This window comes from Littorina saxatilis, linkage group LG12 (genome assembly GCF_037325665.1).
Source record: "Littorina saxatilis isolate snail1 linkage group LG12, US_GU_Lsax_2.0, whole genome shotgun sequence".
Taxonomy (NCBI): Eukaryota; Metazoa; Mollusca; class Gastropoda; order Littorinimorpha; family Littorinidae; genus Littorina; species Littorina saxatilis.
Window position 1 is genome coordinate 37,318,901 of NC_090256.1, and position 13,917 is coordinate 37,332,817.

At 41.8% G+C, this 13,917-nt stretch overlaps 2 protein-coding genes across 2 annotated transcripts in view; one reads left to right on the top strand and one right to left on the bottom strand.

The window, feature by feature from the left end:
- LOC138981854 (DNA mismatch repair protein Mlh1-like) overlaps positions 1-10,093 on the bottom strand; it is a gene marked incomplete in the record, with an annotated part of 185,759 nt that extends 175,666 nt beyond the window's left edge. Inside the window, 8 exon segments of the mRNA XM_070354963.1 lie at positions 1,072-1,160; positions 4,045-4,087; positions 4,564-4,655; positions 5,925-5,997; positions 6,796-6,968; positions 7,699-7,789; positions 7,995-8,179; positions 10,042-10,093. Coding sequence (XP_070211064.1) covers positions 1,072-1,160; positions 4,045-4,087; positions 4,564-4,655; positions 5,925-5,997; positions 6,796-6,968; positions 7,699-7,789; positions 7,995-8,122 — 689 coding nt within the window.
- A 3,653-nt stretch (positions 10,094-13,746) lies between these two features.
- The window catches only part of LOC138983088 (uncharacterized), a 33,241-nt gene continuing 33,070 nt past the window's right edge, over positions 13,747-13,917 (top strand). Inside the window, exon 1 of the mRNA XM_070356495.1 lies at positions 13,747-13,875. Within this exon, the coding sequence (XP_070212596.1) occupies positions 13,755-13,875 (121 nt within the window). The 5' untranslated portion in view covers positions 13,747-13,754. The remainder of the gene's footprint in view (positions 13,876-13,917) is intronic.

Consider the following 13,917-nt stretch of genomic DNA (forward strand, 5'->3'; position numbering starts at 1 on the left):
ACACACAAATATCCAGACACTCCCAAACGAACACACACAAAGACCCCATACATTTAGAAAAGAACCACTCTTCACGCATACCTGATTGATTATGTTCACAGCTAAAGATCTGTTCAGGCTTTCACATGGAATAAATGCAAGCTTTCACTGGGACAAATACCAGGAATCAAAAGCATTTTTGCATTGTGAGCAAAGTGGGAATTGTTTGGTGAACTGATTTAGACTAGTTGAAGGGTGCTTTTATCTTAAAGGCACAGTAAGCCTCCCATAAACCATCACAGATACTGTCAGGCTTTTACACACAGTACAAACACCCTTCCATTTGAACGCTCACCAAACGGGAACATCCTAGGAGCCCTACGTAAAGAGCGAGCAATTTTTAAAGAATTAATTTTGCGCCGATTGCTCAGAGACAATCGGACCGTGGTGCGTTTTGGCGCTAGACCTAACTTTTAAAATCTAAATAATAAATTGACAGCTTGTTACACAAGAATTCTTTTTTCATCAAGACAAGATCAGTACAATTCGAAGTTTTGAAAGTATGAAAAAAGAAAAGCCCGGAAGCAGGATCACGCAAGGTCGTGGTTCTCATAGCAGACCACGGTTTAGAGGCATCGCCAGTTCCTCTGAACAGTCAAAAGCCATCGCTAGAGTTCTTGTGAACCACAGCCGTTTGTTTCGTGCATAGTGAGAGGTACATAATAACGTGCTATTGCAGATAAGCTCACATCGAGTCGCATTCAAATTACTAACTGACGACTACATTGTGAAAAAGGGAAACTGGATCACACGGGTTTACGATGGCTCAGGGGTAAGATAAACCACGCAAAAATAACTTCTTTGAAAATTGCTCGCTCTTTACGGAGGGCACCTAGGATGTTCCCGTTTGGTGAGCGTTCAAATGGAAGGGTGTTTGTACTGTGTGTAAAAGCCTGACAGTATCTGTGATGGTTTACGGGAGGCTTACTGTGCCTTTAATTCTTTCTTAGCCTGAACAGATCTGTGGTGATGAACATAATCTGCCGCAAGAAAAGGACTGTAGCTTTAACTATTCATAAAAGGCAGACCTACCTTGCAATGGACGCCCCAAACACTGTGCGGATGTTGTCAGTCTGTGTAGAGTTGGGTGGAGTTCTAACGTCCGCCATACTCTCCCCTTGCTGAAATAAGAGATGCAGAAATAGAGAAAGAGAGAGAGAAAGGTAAACAAACCACACTTATAAAATGCTGCCCAGGCAAACCAGAGTAGCAGTGAGGAGTTTCAAGCAAATAGTCATGCTGAGGAGCCAGGGTGCACAAAGCCAAAGTGGGTGCCACTGATTGGTTGAAATCACCACAAATCTCATTGTCCACCAATCAGACCCCACGCCTGGCTCCCACCCACTTGGGCTTTGTACACCTCAGCCCAGGAGTCCGCATTGGGCAATGTCCTTTGTGAGGGTCTGGAGACTTTCATTAAGTTAAATGTAATTTATCAATCTAACCTCAGAGCCTAATTTTTTTTTTTTTTTTTTTCACCCGACGTGCACTTAGCTACTATTTTTCTAATAAGCAACTCAGTTGTTGTTGCCCTTTTTTTTTGTGTGTGCTTGTTCTTTTTTGTTGTATTTTTTTAATTTCGCTTTCGTGCACATCCACCACAAAACAAAATTCATTGCACTAAAATCTGTTCTTCTTCTGCGTTTATGGGCTGAAACTTCCATGTACATTCGCGTTGTTGCACGATTATTTGTTTACGTGTATGACCATTTTTACCCCGCCATTTAGGCAGCCATACGCCACTTTCGGGGATGCACGATGCTTAGTATTTTCGTGTTTCTTCTTCTTCTTCTTCTTCTTCGTTCATGGGCTTAGACTCCCACGTTCACTCATGTTTTCAGCACGAGTGGATTTTTACGTGTATGACCGTTTTTACCCCGCCATTCAGGCAGCCATACGCCGATTTCGGGGGAGGCATGCTGGGTATTTTCGTGTTTCTATAACCCACCGAACTCTGACATGGATTACAGGATCTTTTTCGTGCGCACTTGGTCTTGTGCTTGCGTGTACACACGAAGGGGGTTAAGACACTAGCAGGTCTGTACATAAGTTGACCTGGGAGATCGGAAAAATCTCCACTCTTAACCCACCAGGCGGCAGCGACCGGGATTCGAACTCACGACCTCCCGATTAGGAGGCCGACGTCTTACCACCACGCCACTGCGCCCGTCGCATTTTCGTGTTCCTATCCCCCACCAATCTCTGACACGGATAACAAAATCTTTTCCAAGCTCACGTGTGCTTGCGTGTACATACAAAGGGGGATAAGGCACTACCAGGTCTGCACATACATTGATCTGGGAAATCAGAAAAATCTCCACCCTTAAACTACACGCAGCCGGGATTTGAACCCACGATCTTCCGCTTGGGAGGCCGGCATCTTATCCACAAGGCAACTGCGCCCGTCAAAATCTGTTCCAAATATCATGCCTGTCTATGATGTTAACATGTCTGTGTAAAAGAAAGACACTGGACAGAAAGAAGAATTTATGTGTCTATCATTGATCTGTTTTCTGTTTGTTTTGTTTGTTGCTTGATGTGATACATCTGGAGGCAAATGTTGGCACCACACATAAACAGAGACATAGATAGAAGAGATGCGAAGCGCTGTCTTCCCGCTCGCGTTATCTTCGCCTACGGCAGGGGCAAGTAATCCTCCCACTGGCGCCAAGCTGGCAATTGTTGTGTTTTTAAAGAATTATAACTGTTTCATATAAAATCATAGATAATAAAACATGCAAACTGTTAATTATTTGCACTCAAGAGAAACAGAAAATCACAAGAAGAAGATTATTGCATCATTTGGTGATTAGAAGATGAATCCTAAAGTAAGCAATTTCGCTCATTTCTCCTTAAAAACTTTTTATCCACACGCCAGTGTAAGTGCGAGAACCACTTGAGTGAGACTTAAAAGCATCACATTTAATTACAGCGCGTCAAAAATTATACAAACAGATTAATGTATACACCAGTAATGCATTTGCCAGTTAAGGGAAAGTAACGTTGCGCACAAAAGAAAATATTAGCTCCCAAACATTGCCTCCACGCACAATGTAAGGCATGGACTTAGAACAATGGCCGCAAGAACCGAGGGAACCGTGTTTTTGACTCACTTGGGGAACCCAATCCTCTCAAATGCGTTCGTGTGCACACTATTGAAGCTACAGAATATGAATCAAGTTTACTTATCACTGATATCTCTCGTCTGAAGCTGGATATATCCAAAGAAATATGACAGAAAAGCACTTCAAATCGGTGTCAGAGAGCAAGCGAACAACAACGTAGTACGGGATGATGGCTGACAATCGCGCGAGGTCACGCTGACCGAGCGCGGTACCCCAAGAGTTCACGCGAGCGGCCTCGCTTCGCATCTCTTCAATGTATGTCTCTGACATAAATAATAAAGTTGCATGCATGCTCTTATTCATTTTCTTTTGCCATTCCCATTTGTATGCATATGTGATCATTATACACACATTGCTTGTGTCTGTATATATACTAGCTTATAGGCTTGAGTTTAATATGTCAAGATGGGTGCACGTGTAACCTAGTGGTTAGGATGTCAGCCTTCCTTGTAGATGGTTCGGAGTTTGAATCCCGGCTTCGCCTGATGGGCTAAGGTGGAAAATGTTGCGATCTCCCAATTCTCAATTCACGTGCAGACCTGCCAGTACCTGATCTCACTTTGACTGCAAGCCTACAAGGCAGGGTAAAAACGGTCATACACGTAAAAACCATCTGAGTTTCAGCCCATGAATGAAGAAAAAGAGACGCCTGGGTGCCTAAATGGCAGGGGTGTGTGTGTGGGGAGGGGGTGTGTGTGTGAAGGGGATGGCCATACACATAAAAGCTCATTCATGTCTATGATTTTATATATGGAAGTTGCAGCCCACGAACGCAGCAGATTAGGCAAAACAAGAAGAAGAAGATTTTGATGAGACCAGACAGAAATAAAAATTGGAATCGACTGCAAAAGATAATGTATTCTTGTCACCAACGGCTTACCTTTTTCAGAGTGAACCCAACTTTGGCATTGTGAATGGCATATCTGAAATCAGAACCAACCAGAAAACGGATCTAAAAGTTAAAAAACAAAAGATATCTGTACTCACCGATACAAAAACAGCACAAGACAGTACGAATTTTCGCTTATGTAAGCTTCATCAGGAACAAACAAACACAAAAGGCAACAAAAAGCAGACGCAACACGGAACGAACAAGGCCCTAAAAGTTTTGACATGGTTCTAGCACATGTGGATTTTCACAGAATGCAAGATAGCCACAAAGCCCTGTAGGCGACAAGCATAAATAAGGGAGGCAACTTCTGCCTTATGTATTCAGTAAACTGTAAACACCATAACCACCCTTTCAGGAACGCCAACAATCTAAGAAAAGCAGGTTTTAAATTGGGTGAGTCTTAAAATCAAGGACTCTCATAAGAGGGGTAACTGTGCATGTCATTTACACCCAGCACTAAAATAATAATTAATTATACCATTTAAGAAACTGTAATTCAAACTGTACCTGCTGACCACCTCTACAATTCTGGCGTGTTCTTCAGCAGGACTGCGGAGGGCCTTGCGGCGAGTCGATACGTTGTAGAACAGGTCTTCAACCTACACACAGATTTGTATATTCTGATCTAAGTGATTGCAGGTTGTACGGACAAGTTTAAGCACTGAAAAGATTCTTGTAGTGATCGAACTAGAACAACAGCTAGGTCCTCAAAAAACCCAAATACATGTACAAAATACATGAGATACAAATCAACAAAAACACACACATGTGTACATGCTAGGGCACAAACATAAACATATGATATGGCACACACATACAAATGCAAACATATTTATGAATGTAATAGTCACTCACTCACACATACACATACACACACACACACACTCAGACACTAATCAAAAATAGCATGTGGTAAGAAAACATATACAACAGACGCACTTCAATGGTAATAATGTGAGAGTTTACAATACATAGCTGATTACTAAAAAAAATGTTACATCTTTTGTCTCAAAGACAAATAAAGGAAGGATCAGAAAACAGGAATCCTTAATGGGACATTTAATTGTTAAAACTAAACACTCATAATAGAACCCTTTAATCTTTAAAGTAAACAAACAACATACACAACAGATATAACAATAATGCAAAGATGTTTCAGGTTTCTTCCAGAGAAAGGAGGAGGGTACCGTACTTTCCGGGTGACAAGGCGCTTCGTTATCTAAGACGCACCCCCTTCTTTTTAAAAAACATGGTAATCCAGTCACCAATTGGACGCAGGGGGCCGATAGGGCGCACCAAAATGACCCAGTTTTTGCCATGAAAGGTGGTTCCCCTGTCATATATGAGAGAGGAAACACTTCCTGCACCGGGGACAGTAACCGGTCAGTGACCGACTTTAACTGAGTGAAAATATGTGTGCTCTGTGTGTGCGGCCAGATCAAAGGCATTGTGATAGCTGGGTGGCCTTGTTAAAAGACACGACCTTCTTCCCAGGTGTCAATGACCCAGTTTTTGCCATGAGAGGTGGTTCCCCTGTCATATCTGAGAGAGGAAACACTTCCTGCATCGGGGCCAGTGACCGGTCAGTGACCGAGTTTAACAGAGTGGAAATCTGTGTGTGCATGCGGCCAGATCAAAGGCAGGGCAGTACGTACTAGTAGCTGAAACATGCATTATCACAAGTTGTTTGACTGGTACTCAAGCGGTCTCTTTGATTTTTTTCGTATTTCATACACGGATTAGGCGCTTCGTTATACAAGACGCAGGGGTCGAACTCGAGGAAAAATGTCGCGCCTTATGACCCGGAAAATACGGTAACCTAAATTCACTTCGCCAAATGCATGTACAAGTATTTTATTCGAACTCACCGAGATCTGTGTTCCAACATTGCCTGCACAAGGTTTCACTGCTTCCTTGAGCTTGCCATCACTGAACTGACCCCTGAAAACAAGAATAAAACACAATCACCAACAAAGATTTACAGCTACAGGTGGCCTTTTATTACAATAAACATTTTCGGTAAATAACTCTGTCAGGATTATTAAGCGGTGTGGTAGAGGAAGAGCTAGCCTTTTAAGAGGCCGTTGCCCCCCCCCCCCCCCCCCCCATTCTTTTATTTTGCAACAAGTTCATTAAACTCTCCAACAGATAAGTGCAATATTGAATCATGTTATCTTGCATCAAATTTAAAAATCACTCCAACGGTTTACGTTACACTGAGTTTGCTTTTGCTCAGAAATGACAAGCAAATCAGAAACTTTCTTGTCACAGTCACGGGAATAGAAAATGTCTTTTCCACACTATCGCAATAGACAGGCAGAAACATTATTGCCAAATAAATGCCCAAATCTTGACTACAAATGTAGTCAGCTATGACTACTTGTATTTATAGGACAGGATAAGGATACGTACGAGAATACTGGAATGATTTTATATAGTCCTGTGAGGTTACCCTCATGGAAATTCAGGCTGCTTTCCCACTGTGGAAAGCGAGCTGCCATATAGTAAGATGCGTATATTCATGTTTCAAAGCCCTGAGACATTCATTGTGAACCTGGGTTCTTTATCATGCGCATGCGTGCACACAGGGGTGTTCAGACACCAAGGACAGTCTGCACAAAGTTGACTCGGGGAAATAAATACCTCGCCAAACATGGGGATCGAACTCACACCAATAGTGACAACTGGTTTTGAAGCCAGCGCTGCTACCGATTAAGATATTTCCCCGCCCTGACTCACCTGAAAGCGCATTTGCCCTGTGGCGTACGACTGGTGATGGTGACGTGAGCCACATGGCTGATACTTGCGAGCGCTTCACCGCGAAACCCGTACGTTGAGATGCTCTGCAGATCTTCAAACTTCTGCAGCTTGCTGGTTGTGAACCTCTCACACACTATTCCAAAGTCTTCTTTCTGAAAACAACAAATTGAACAAAATTGGTCTTTTTGATTTGAATACATTTTAGGTCCTTATACTGTTCTAGTATTTATAAGTGATACACAGGTAATTTTTTTTGATGATGCTATCATAAAAGACTAGTTTCACTTTTACAACTGCATATTCACAAGAATCACATGCAAATGCAATTACAGTCACATCTGCACAATACAAATGTATGCATCATAATTATTGTGAGACAATACTCCTACAAAATGAGTTTAGTTTCATAAAGAACTCTTCACGGAACATTAAAAACTATTGCACAGAACTCCCTAATACTGAGTTACACACATGCATGTATGCACTAGAAATGATATATTATATATTTTACAAGTTATAAACCCTCAACAATTCACATTTTCTAGGAGAAATATTTTCAAAGCAACCAAAACAAAACAAGCTAAGCAAACCAGGCAAGCCACATAGTGCACAGTAACTTCTATTTGTAGACCCTTTTCAACAAACAAAACAGTCAGTAAGTTTGTTCAAAAAGCACCTCATTACATTTACATGTGATATGCTGTAGATCATATATATAGTTTGAACTCATCCTTTGTAAACTTTGGTTAGGAGTCCAAAGGTGTACTTTAAAAAAAATCAGACTGAAGGTGCTTACTACTACCTTCTGAATCATAGTGTATGTCATTGGGGACCCTTATTCATAATGTTTTATTCCAGTATTCGGTGCACAGAAACACATACTCTTATTCCTGTGCCATTGTCCTGGATCTGCAGAAGTTTCAGTCCACCCTGTCGCACTGTGACTTGAATATTAGTTGACTGAGCATCCAGGCTGCAAAGAGAAGGACATTACATGGATTAAATACATATGCATAGACACGTCACAGCTACAGCTAATCACTGTATACAAGAAATGAATGTGCATGAACACAGAGAGCACCCTGTTTTCCGTTCTTCGTGCACAATGTGGAACTTATCTGTTTGTCACTCATTAACACTCACACGCTTGCTACACAAATGTAAAAAAAAATGCTTACCAGTTTTCCATCATTTCCTTCAGTGCATTTGCCGGACGCTGGATGACCTCTCCTGCAGCTATCCTGTTGACCACCACCTCGTCCAGTCTCTGAATCACACCTGTACATGTCTTCGTCTGCTCCCCCATCTTGATTCTTGAACCTTCGCTTCGGGCTGTGGTCTGAGATGCTTAACATGTGTCTGTCTGAAACAATGACGTACATTAAGCGTGTACTAAAAATAGTTCACTGGAGTCATGTAATGTCATAACAGAAACAATTAAATGACTGCGAGAGGTCCAGGAACTTGAAACTGAAAGCAACCCGCAGAAACTAGAAACATGCAAGACATTTACAAGTTAAAATCTCCTCATTATGAACTGGTGACTGAGATGACCTGAACAAATTCCAAAATTATGATTTTGCTAAATCATCCAATATAATGGAAGGGCGCTGGTTCTGAGGCTTAGTTCTCGAGATAGGTGTGACCACATGACGTCATTTATACTTTCGTCATCGAAGATCTTTCGTATTTCAATCAGTGTTATTTCCCACTTCTGTGTTCTGAGGTCGTTTTGACTGATTTGACAAGTTGAGTAAACAAATGACATTTTATTTTTGCGAAGCAACTGAATATGACAAGAAAAGAAAGCGTGCAGAAGTATGTTTGGGTCCTGCCAGAATTTATGACAAACGATTTCTCCCTTGGAAGAAAATGAAGATGTCTGCTTTTTGTCTGCTTTGAAGGTAGGGAAATTTTACAGCACACACGGTAAATTGCAAGCCGTAATAGACAAGAATGTTGTTATTCTTCTTTCTTCGAAGAACCGTAGATTTGTTCTTGGCCATATTTTCGAGCTGTGCATTGTTATAGTAGTAGTAGTAGTAGTAGTATGTAGGGGCGGCTATATTTGTTAGCCGAAGGCCGCGAGGCCTTATTGGTGCCCCTTCTTTGTCAGATACTTTGCATGCCTAAATCCCTATTCTTTCAATGCTTTCAATCAAAGTCATAAAAAAGGTTAAGAAATTTTGGGGAATTGTCCAAGAAGTTTTTGAAGGCATCTACTGTGGGTGCGAATTTTATGTTAGTGGGTAGTGCATTCCAATTGTTAGCAACTCTATGAGAAAACGAAAACTTGCGCTTGTTAGTCTTCCAGTGTTGAACAAAGATTTTTCCCTGGCTGTTTCTGGTGTTGTCTGTCTGCTTGAATGTGAATATTTTGTGCATGTCAATATCATCCACCCCATTTATAATTCTATATGTTTGTATTAGGTCACCCCTTGTCCTCCTTCCCTTCAGAGAGTGGAGGTCTAAGTATTTGAGTCTGTCCGCGTAAGACTTATCACGGCACTCCTTTAGAATTTTAGTTGCTCGACGCTGCACCCTCTCAATTGTCTGAGACTGTCTCTTGAGGAATGGACTCCACACCACATTTGCATATTCCACCAGTGGTCTCACAAAGGCTTTGTATAGCTTTAAGAAGGTGTCCTTGTCAAGAAATGAGAACGCTCGTTTGATAATGCCAATCCTCTGATTAGCTTTTGACACAACTCCTCGAATATGCGGGTCGAATGACAAATTGCTGTCGAAAACAACACCGATGTCCTTTTCTTCATCACATTCATTTATTTTTTCAATAGCATCATTGACAGTCATCACGTTGTCATATTTGGGATTCTTTTTACCAGAATGCAGAACATTGCACTTTGAAACATTAAAAAATAATTTCCATTTATTTGTCCAATCCTGAAGTAAGTGTATATTATGGGAAAAACACGTTTGAACGCAAATTCGCAAAGATATTGTGATCATTTGCTCCGGAACTGCAACATCGATTTGCCGTAACAAAAAATGTCTGGCTCAATATGCGGGAACAGTCTGGTAGTGTCATATTTTATAAATGGATTTGGAAGAATTGCTCATAATTCACATAGCACTCCGGCCCTGTTCTTTTTTTCGTCACACCCAAAACCATTATTTGTTTTGGGCGGCGCAGCATTAACACTAACTCTTAATTTCCATTCGATCTTACATCGTACAGTGCAATACAAACATGTCTCGGCTTACCATCGACAAAACAGACTGGCGTGCTTGACTCCCGCCATGCTTTTCTGACCATTTTGCTCTTCAATTCAGAAGAGTAAATGGAGTTATTTACCTTGTGCAATCAATAACTGTAAAACTGGGATAGACTCCACATAGGTACTTGGTATTTCTGGTGTAATGCATTATTCGGCAGAGAAAATTGCTTCACGTTATTAAATGGAACAATATTGTTAATCGTGGATGGTAGTTTTCTCAGATAAGAGTCTGTAAAGTTGTCTACCTTGTTCGACTGTGGAAACCCAAACCATTCTAATGTAGGCTAACCGAGACGGAAGTTGCTATCCAAAACCAAACACGCTTTCACTAACAACATGCCACTGAAGCGTGAAATTTTCCGCAGTGCCCATGTAAGCTACCTAGTGCCGCAATCAGTGGCCTTTGATCTGTTAGAAGGTCTCCTCCAATCAGGGTAAGTGTGGCTTGATTTTCCCCCCACATTATCTCAGTATTTTTGTAGTGCGCTTCTGCATCACTATCAGTGTATGGATTTGTTTCTGTTTTGATTGATATTGACATGAAAAAGACACGTTCGTGAAGAGAAGGGCATTCGCAGCAGTTATTATTCAGACTCCCTTGACAATCATTATCACTACAGACTTCAGACAAGGGTCGTTGAAATAACTGAATGATGTTGTTTTAGCTAATGCAAATTATGTTAGCTTGTTCATTTTCACATGAGAAACTTCAGTAAGTCTACGAGCAAGATTTACATAGGTTTGGTAATTTACCAACATATACCAAGAGCATCTGTCTGTCTGATACTAGTGATAGTCTGCAGGGGGTAGGGGTGTGATGGGTTAAGAATGGTGCATGCTAGGTGCAACCTCAAAAAATCTGGCACTTGCAGCTGCATGGGAACAGAAATTGTGGGGGGGGGGGGGGCTGGCGGTAGATGGGGGGGGGGTAGATGGGGGGGGGGGGGGATGGGGGGGGGGATGGGGGGGGGGAGGAGGGGGAGTATTCGATTTGAATGTAAAGCATTTCTGTCTTTATTGCTCTTTGGACCATTCATAAAGAAGGGAGGTGTATAGTTGTAACTTGTAGTTGCATGCATGGCTGGTGTTAGGCCTGCTTTTTTCATATAATTATATATCATATAAGGACTGGGTGGCCGAGTGGTAACGCACTTGCGCTCGGAAGCGAGAGGTTGCGAGTTCGACCCTGGGTCAGGGCGTTAGCAATTTTCTCCCCCCCCTTTCCTAACCTAGGTGGTGGGTTCAATTAGTGCTAGTCTTTCGGATGAGACGAAAAACCGAGGTCCCTTCGTGTACACTACATTGGGGTGTGCACGTTAAAGATCCCACGATTGACAAAAGGGTCTCTCCTGGCAAAATTGTATAGGCATAGATCTTCTTCTTCTTCTTAGTTATAGGTAGCCAACATCAGCATGGTGATGAATCTGCTACGCTTGGGTGATGGTGGTTCCGGTCTATTGCTTGGTCAGGGGTGAAGTTCAGGGGGGGGGGAGGTTGGGGGTAGGGGGGGGGGATGATGGGTCAGTGGAGAGTTGCCAGCCTGGCCTGAAAGGATGCCAGGGATGGCGCTGTGGCAGTTTCTACAGGCAGGCGGTTCCACTCTGGAATGGTGCGCGGGAAGAATGTTTTCTGCCTGTAGGCTGTCCTGGAGTGGGGGATTTCGTAGGACAGAGCGTGGGTCTAATAAAAATGTCCACCAAAATACCGGTGTGACTTGGAATAATAGGCCGTGAAAAGTAGGATATGCGCCGAAATGGCTGCGATCTGCTGGCCGATGTGAATGCGTGATGTGTTGTGTAAAAAAATTCCATCTCACACGGCATAAATAAATCCCTGCGCCTTGAATATGTGCGCGATATAAATTGCATAAAATACAAATTTTTAAAAATGATAAATCCCTGCGCTTAGAACTGTACCCACGGAATACGCGCAATATAAGCTTCATAATCATATTGATTGATTGACATATGTTGTTGTTTGTTAACCTTGGAAGCATGCACGTACATTGCCAATTAATATTGCAATGATTTGCCATGGTTGCTTTCATTTATTATCTTGATTTAATAAATGTGTCTGTCTTAATTCTGTTTTTGGCATGAGAAGCATGCATTATTTTTTTTAATGTATTTGTTTTTTGGTTTTTTTAGGGGTGAGGTGTGTGTTGGTTTTTTTTAACATTACTTTTTGCATGTATTATTGTATACATGTACATTTTGTTGATAATTTTTTTTTTTGTAAGGAGTACTTACCACCGGCATCAAATCATCTGTACCTTATGCCACACATCACCTATCCTAACACTTTTGTAATTTTTCTTTTTTTGAGGTACCTTAGATCAGGGTATCTGGTGAAAGGTGTCACAGCAATGAAGTCAGCAGCCAGCAGAGTGTCTGAGCATCAATCGTTTGCTTGAAACTTTGGTAGGTATTTATAAAGATTATATCTATATTCAGGGTTTCATTTTCTAGTGCGCCCTGCGCCATTAGCGCATTAATTCTGAAAATGTCCCAACACAATTCACTTCAGTGCGTCAAAAGGCGCATTGAGATTACGTACCACTGCACCACCAAATGTACACTTTACATCGGATTAAACACACACACACACACACACACACACACACACACACACACACACACACACACACATACAGAGATAACACGATATATTGGCTAATTCTCAGATGGCACCATATTGCATCCTTTTGCAGCGATATCTTTGACTTTGTAGCTTCTTGCCTTCGTCCATGTCCCATCGGAATTTGGTTGAGGGGGACAAATGTCCCATATTGCCTTTTTCTCCCAGGCTAAACCCTGTATATTGATAGTGTGTGTATGTGAGTGTACGTGTTTGTGTGTGTCAAAGCGACATATATGTGTGTGTTCTTCTTAAGGGCTAATGTACATTTGCTGAGCTGTACTTGAAAATAAAAATGCTATAGCCGCGGTCAAATTGAGAACAAAATCTGCATATTGTAAAATTGGAAACTATATCCCGAAAACTAGTACAGCGCCATTATGTGTACTAAACTCTGAATGCCGTCCCAATTTCTGTGGTCTGATTTTAGAGTTTTCACTCCCAAGCCATGCACAGGAAAGTATGAGCGGGTAGGGTTCGCAGGTCCAGTCAATAGCATATCAAACTGTAATAATAATAATAATAATAATGACAGCTTATATAGCTCGAACCACAGTAAACTATGCTCTCGCGCTTTACATATTAACTATGAATAAGTTCTTCACTTTATTTGGAGGGCCCCAAAGGGTTTAAAATCGTGATCGTGATTGGCGTTTTTTTTACCTTTCTGTGACCGTGATTGCCGAAATTTCCATTTCTGTGATCGTGATGGGACTTTGCCCGTGATCCGTGATGACAAAAAAATCAAGTCTCGTGATCGTGATCGTCATTTGTGTTCGTGATCGTGATGGGCATTATTGCAAAGCATTTTATTTTCAACGTACATTTTTCACAGCTGTATCACTCTATGATCCTCTATTCGTCAAGGTGTTTGTGATCGTGAAAACAAAAATCAAGGTAACTGTGATCGTGAAAGCTAAAATTTCCCTTCCCGTGATCGTGATGATACCCCCCCTTTGGGGCCCTCTACTTGATTTCAATGGAGTGGTCGGCCTTAGGATTCAAACTGCTTGAGCAATCATTTGCTTCTGTCTTCAGTGTGCACCATCGGAATCAATCAAGATGGACGGGGGCACTGCCACAGCAAAAGCCTCGTACCAGAGGGCACTGCAAGGATGTCTTACAGACTTGCCGAAGGAGGAGTCCACCACTGTACGAGTTTTCTTCAGTTCCACTTTCACAGGTCAGACTGAAAACTTCAAGTGGTATCCGACATTTGTTTTCT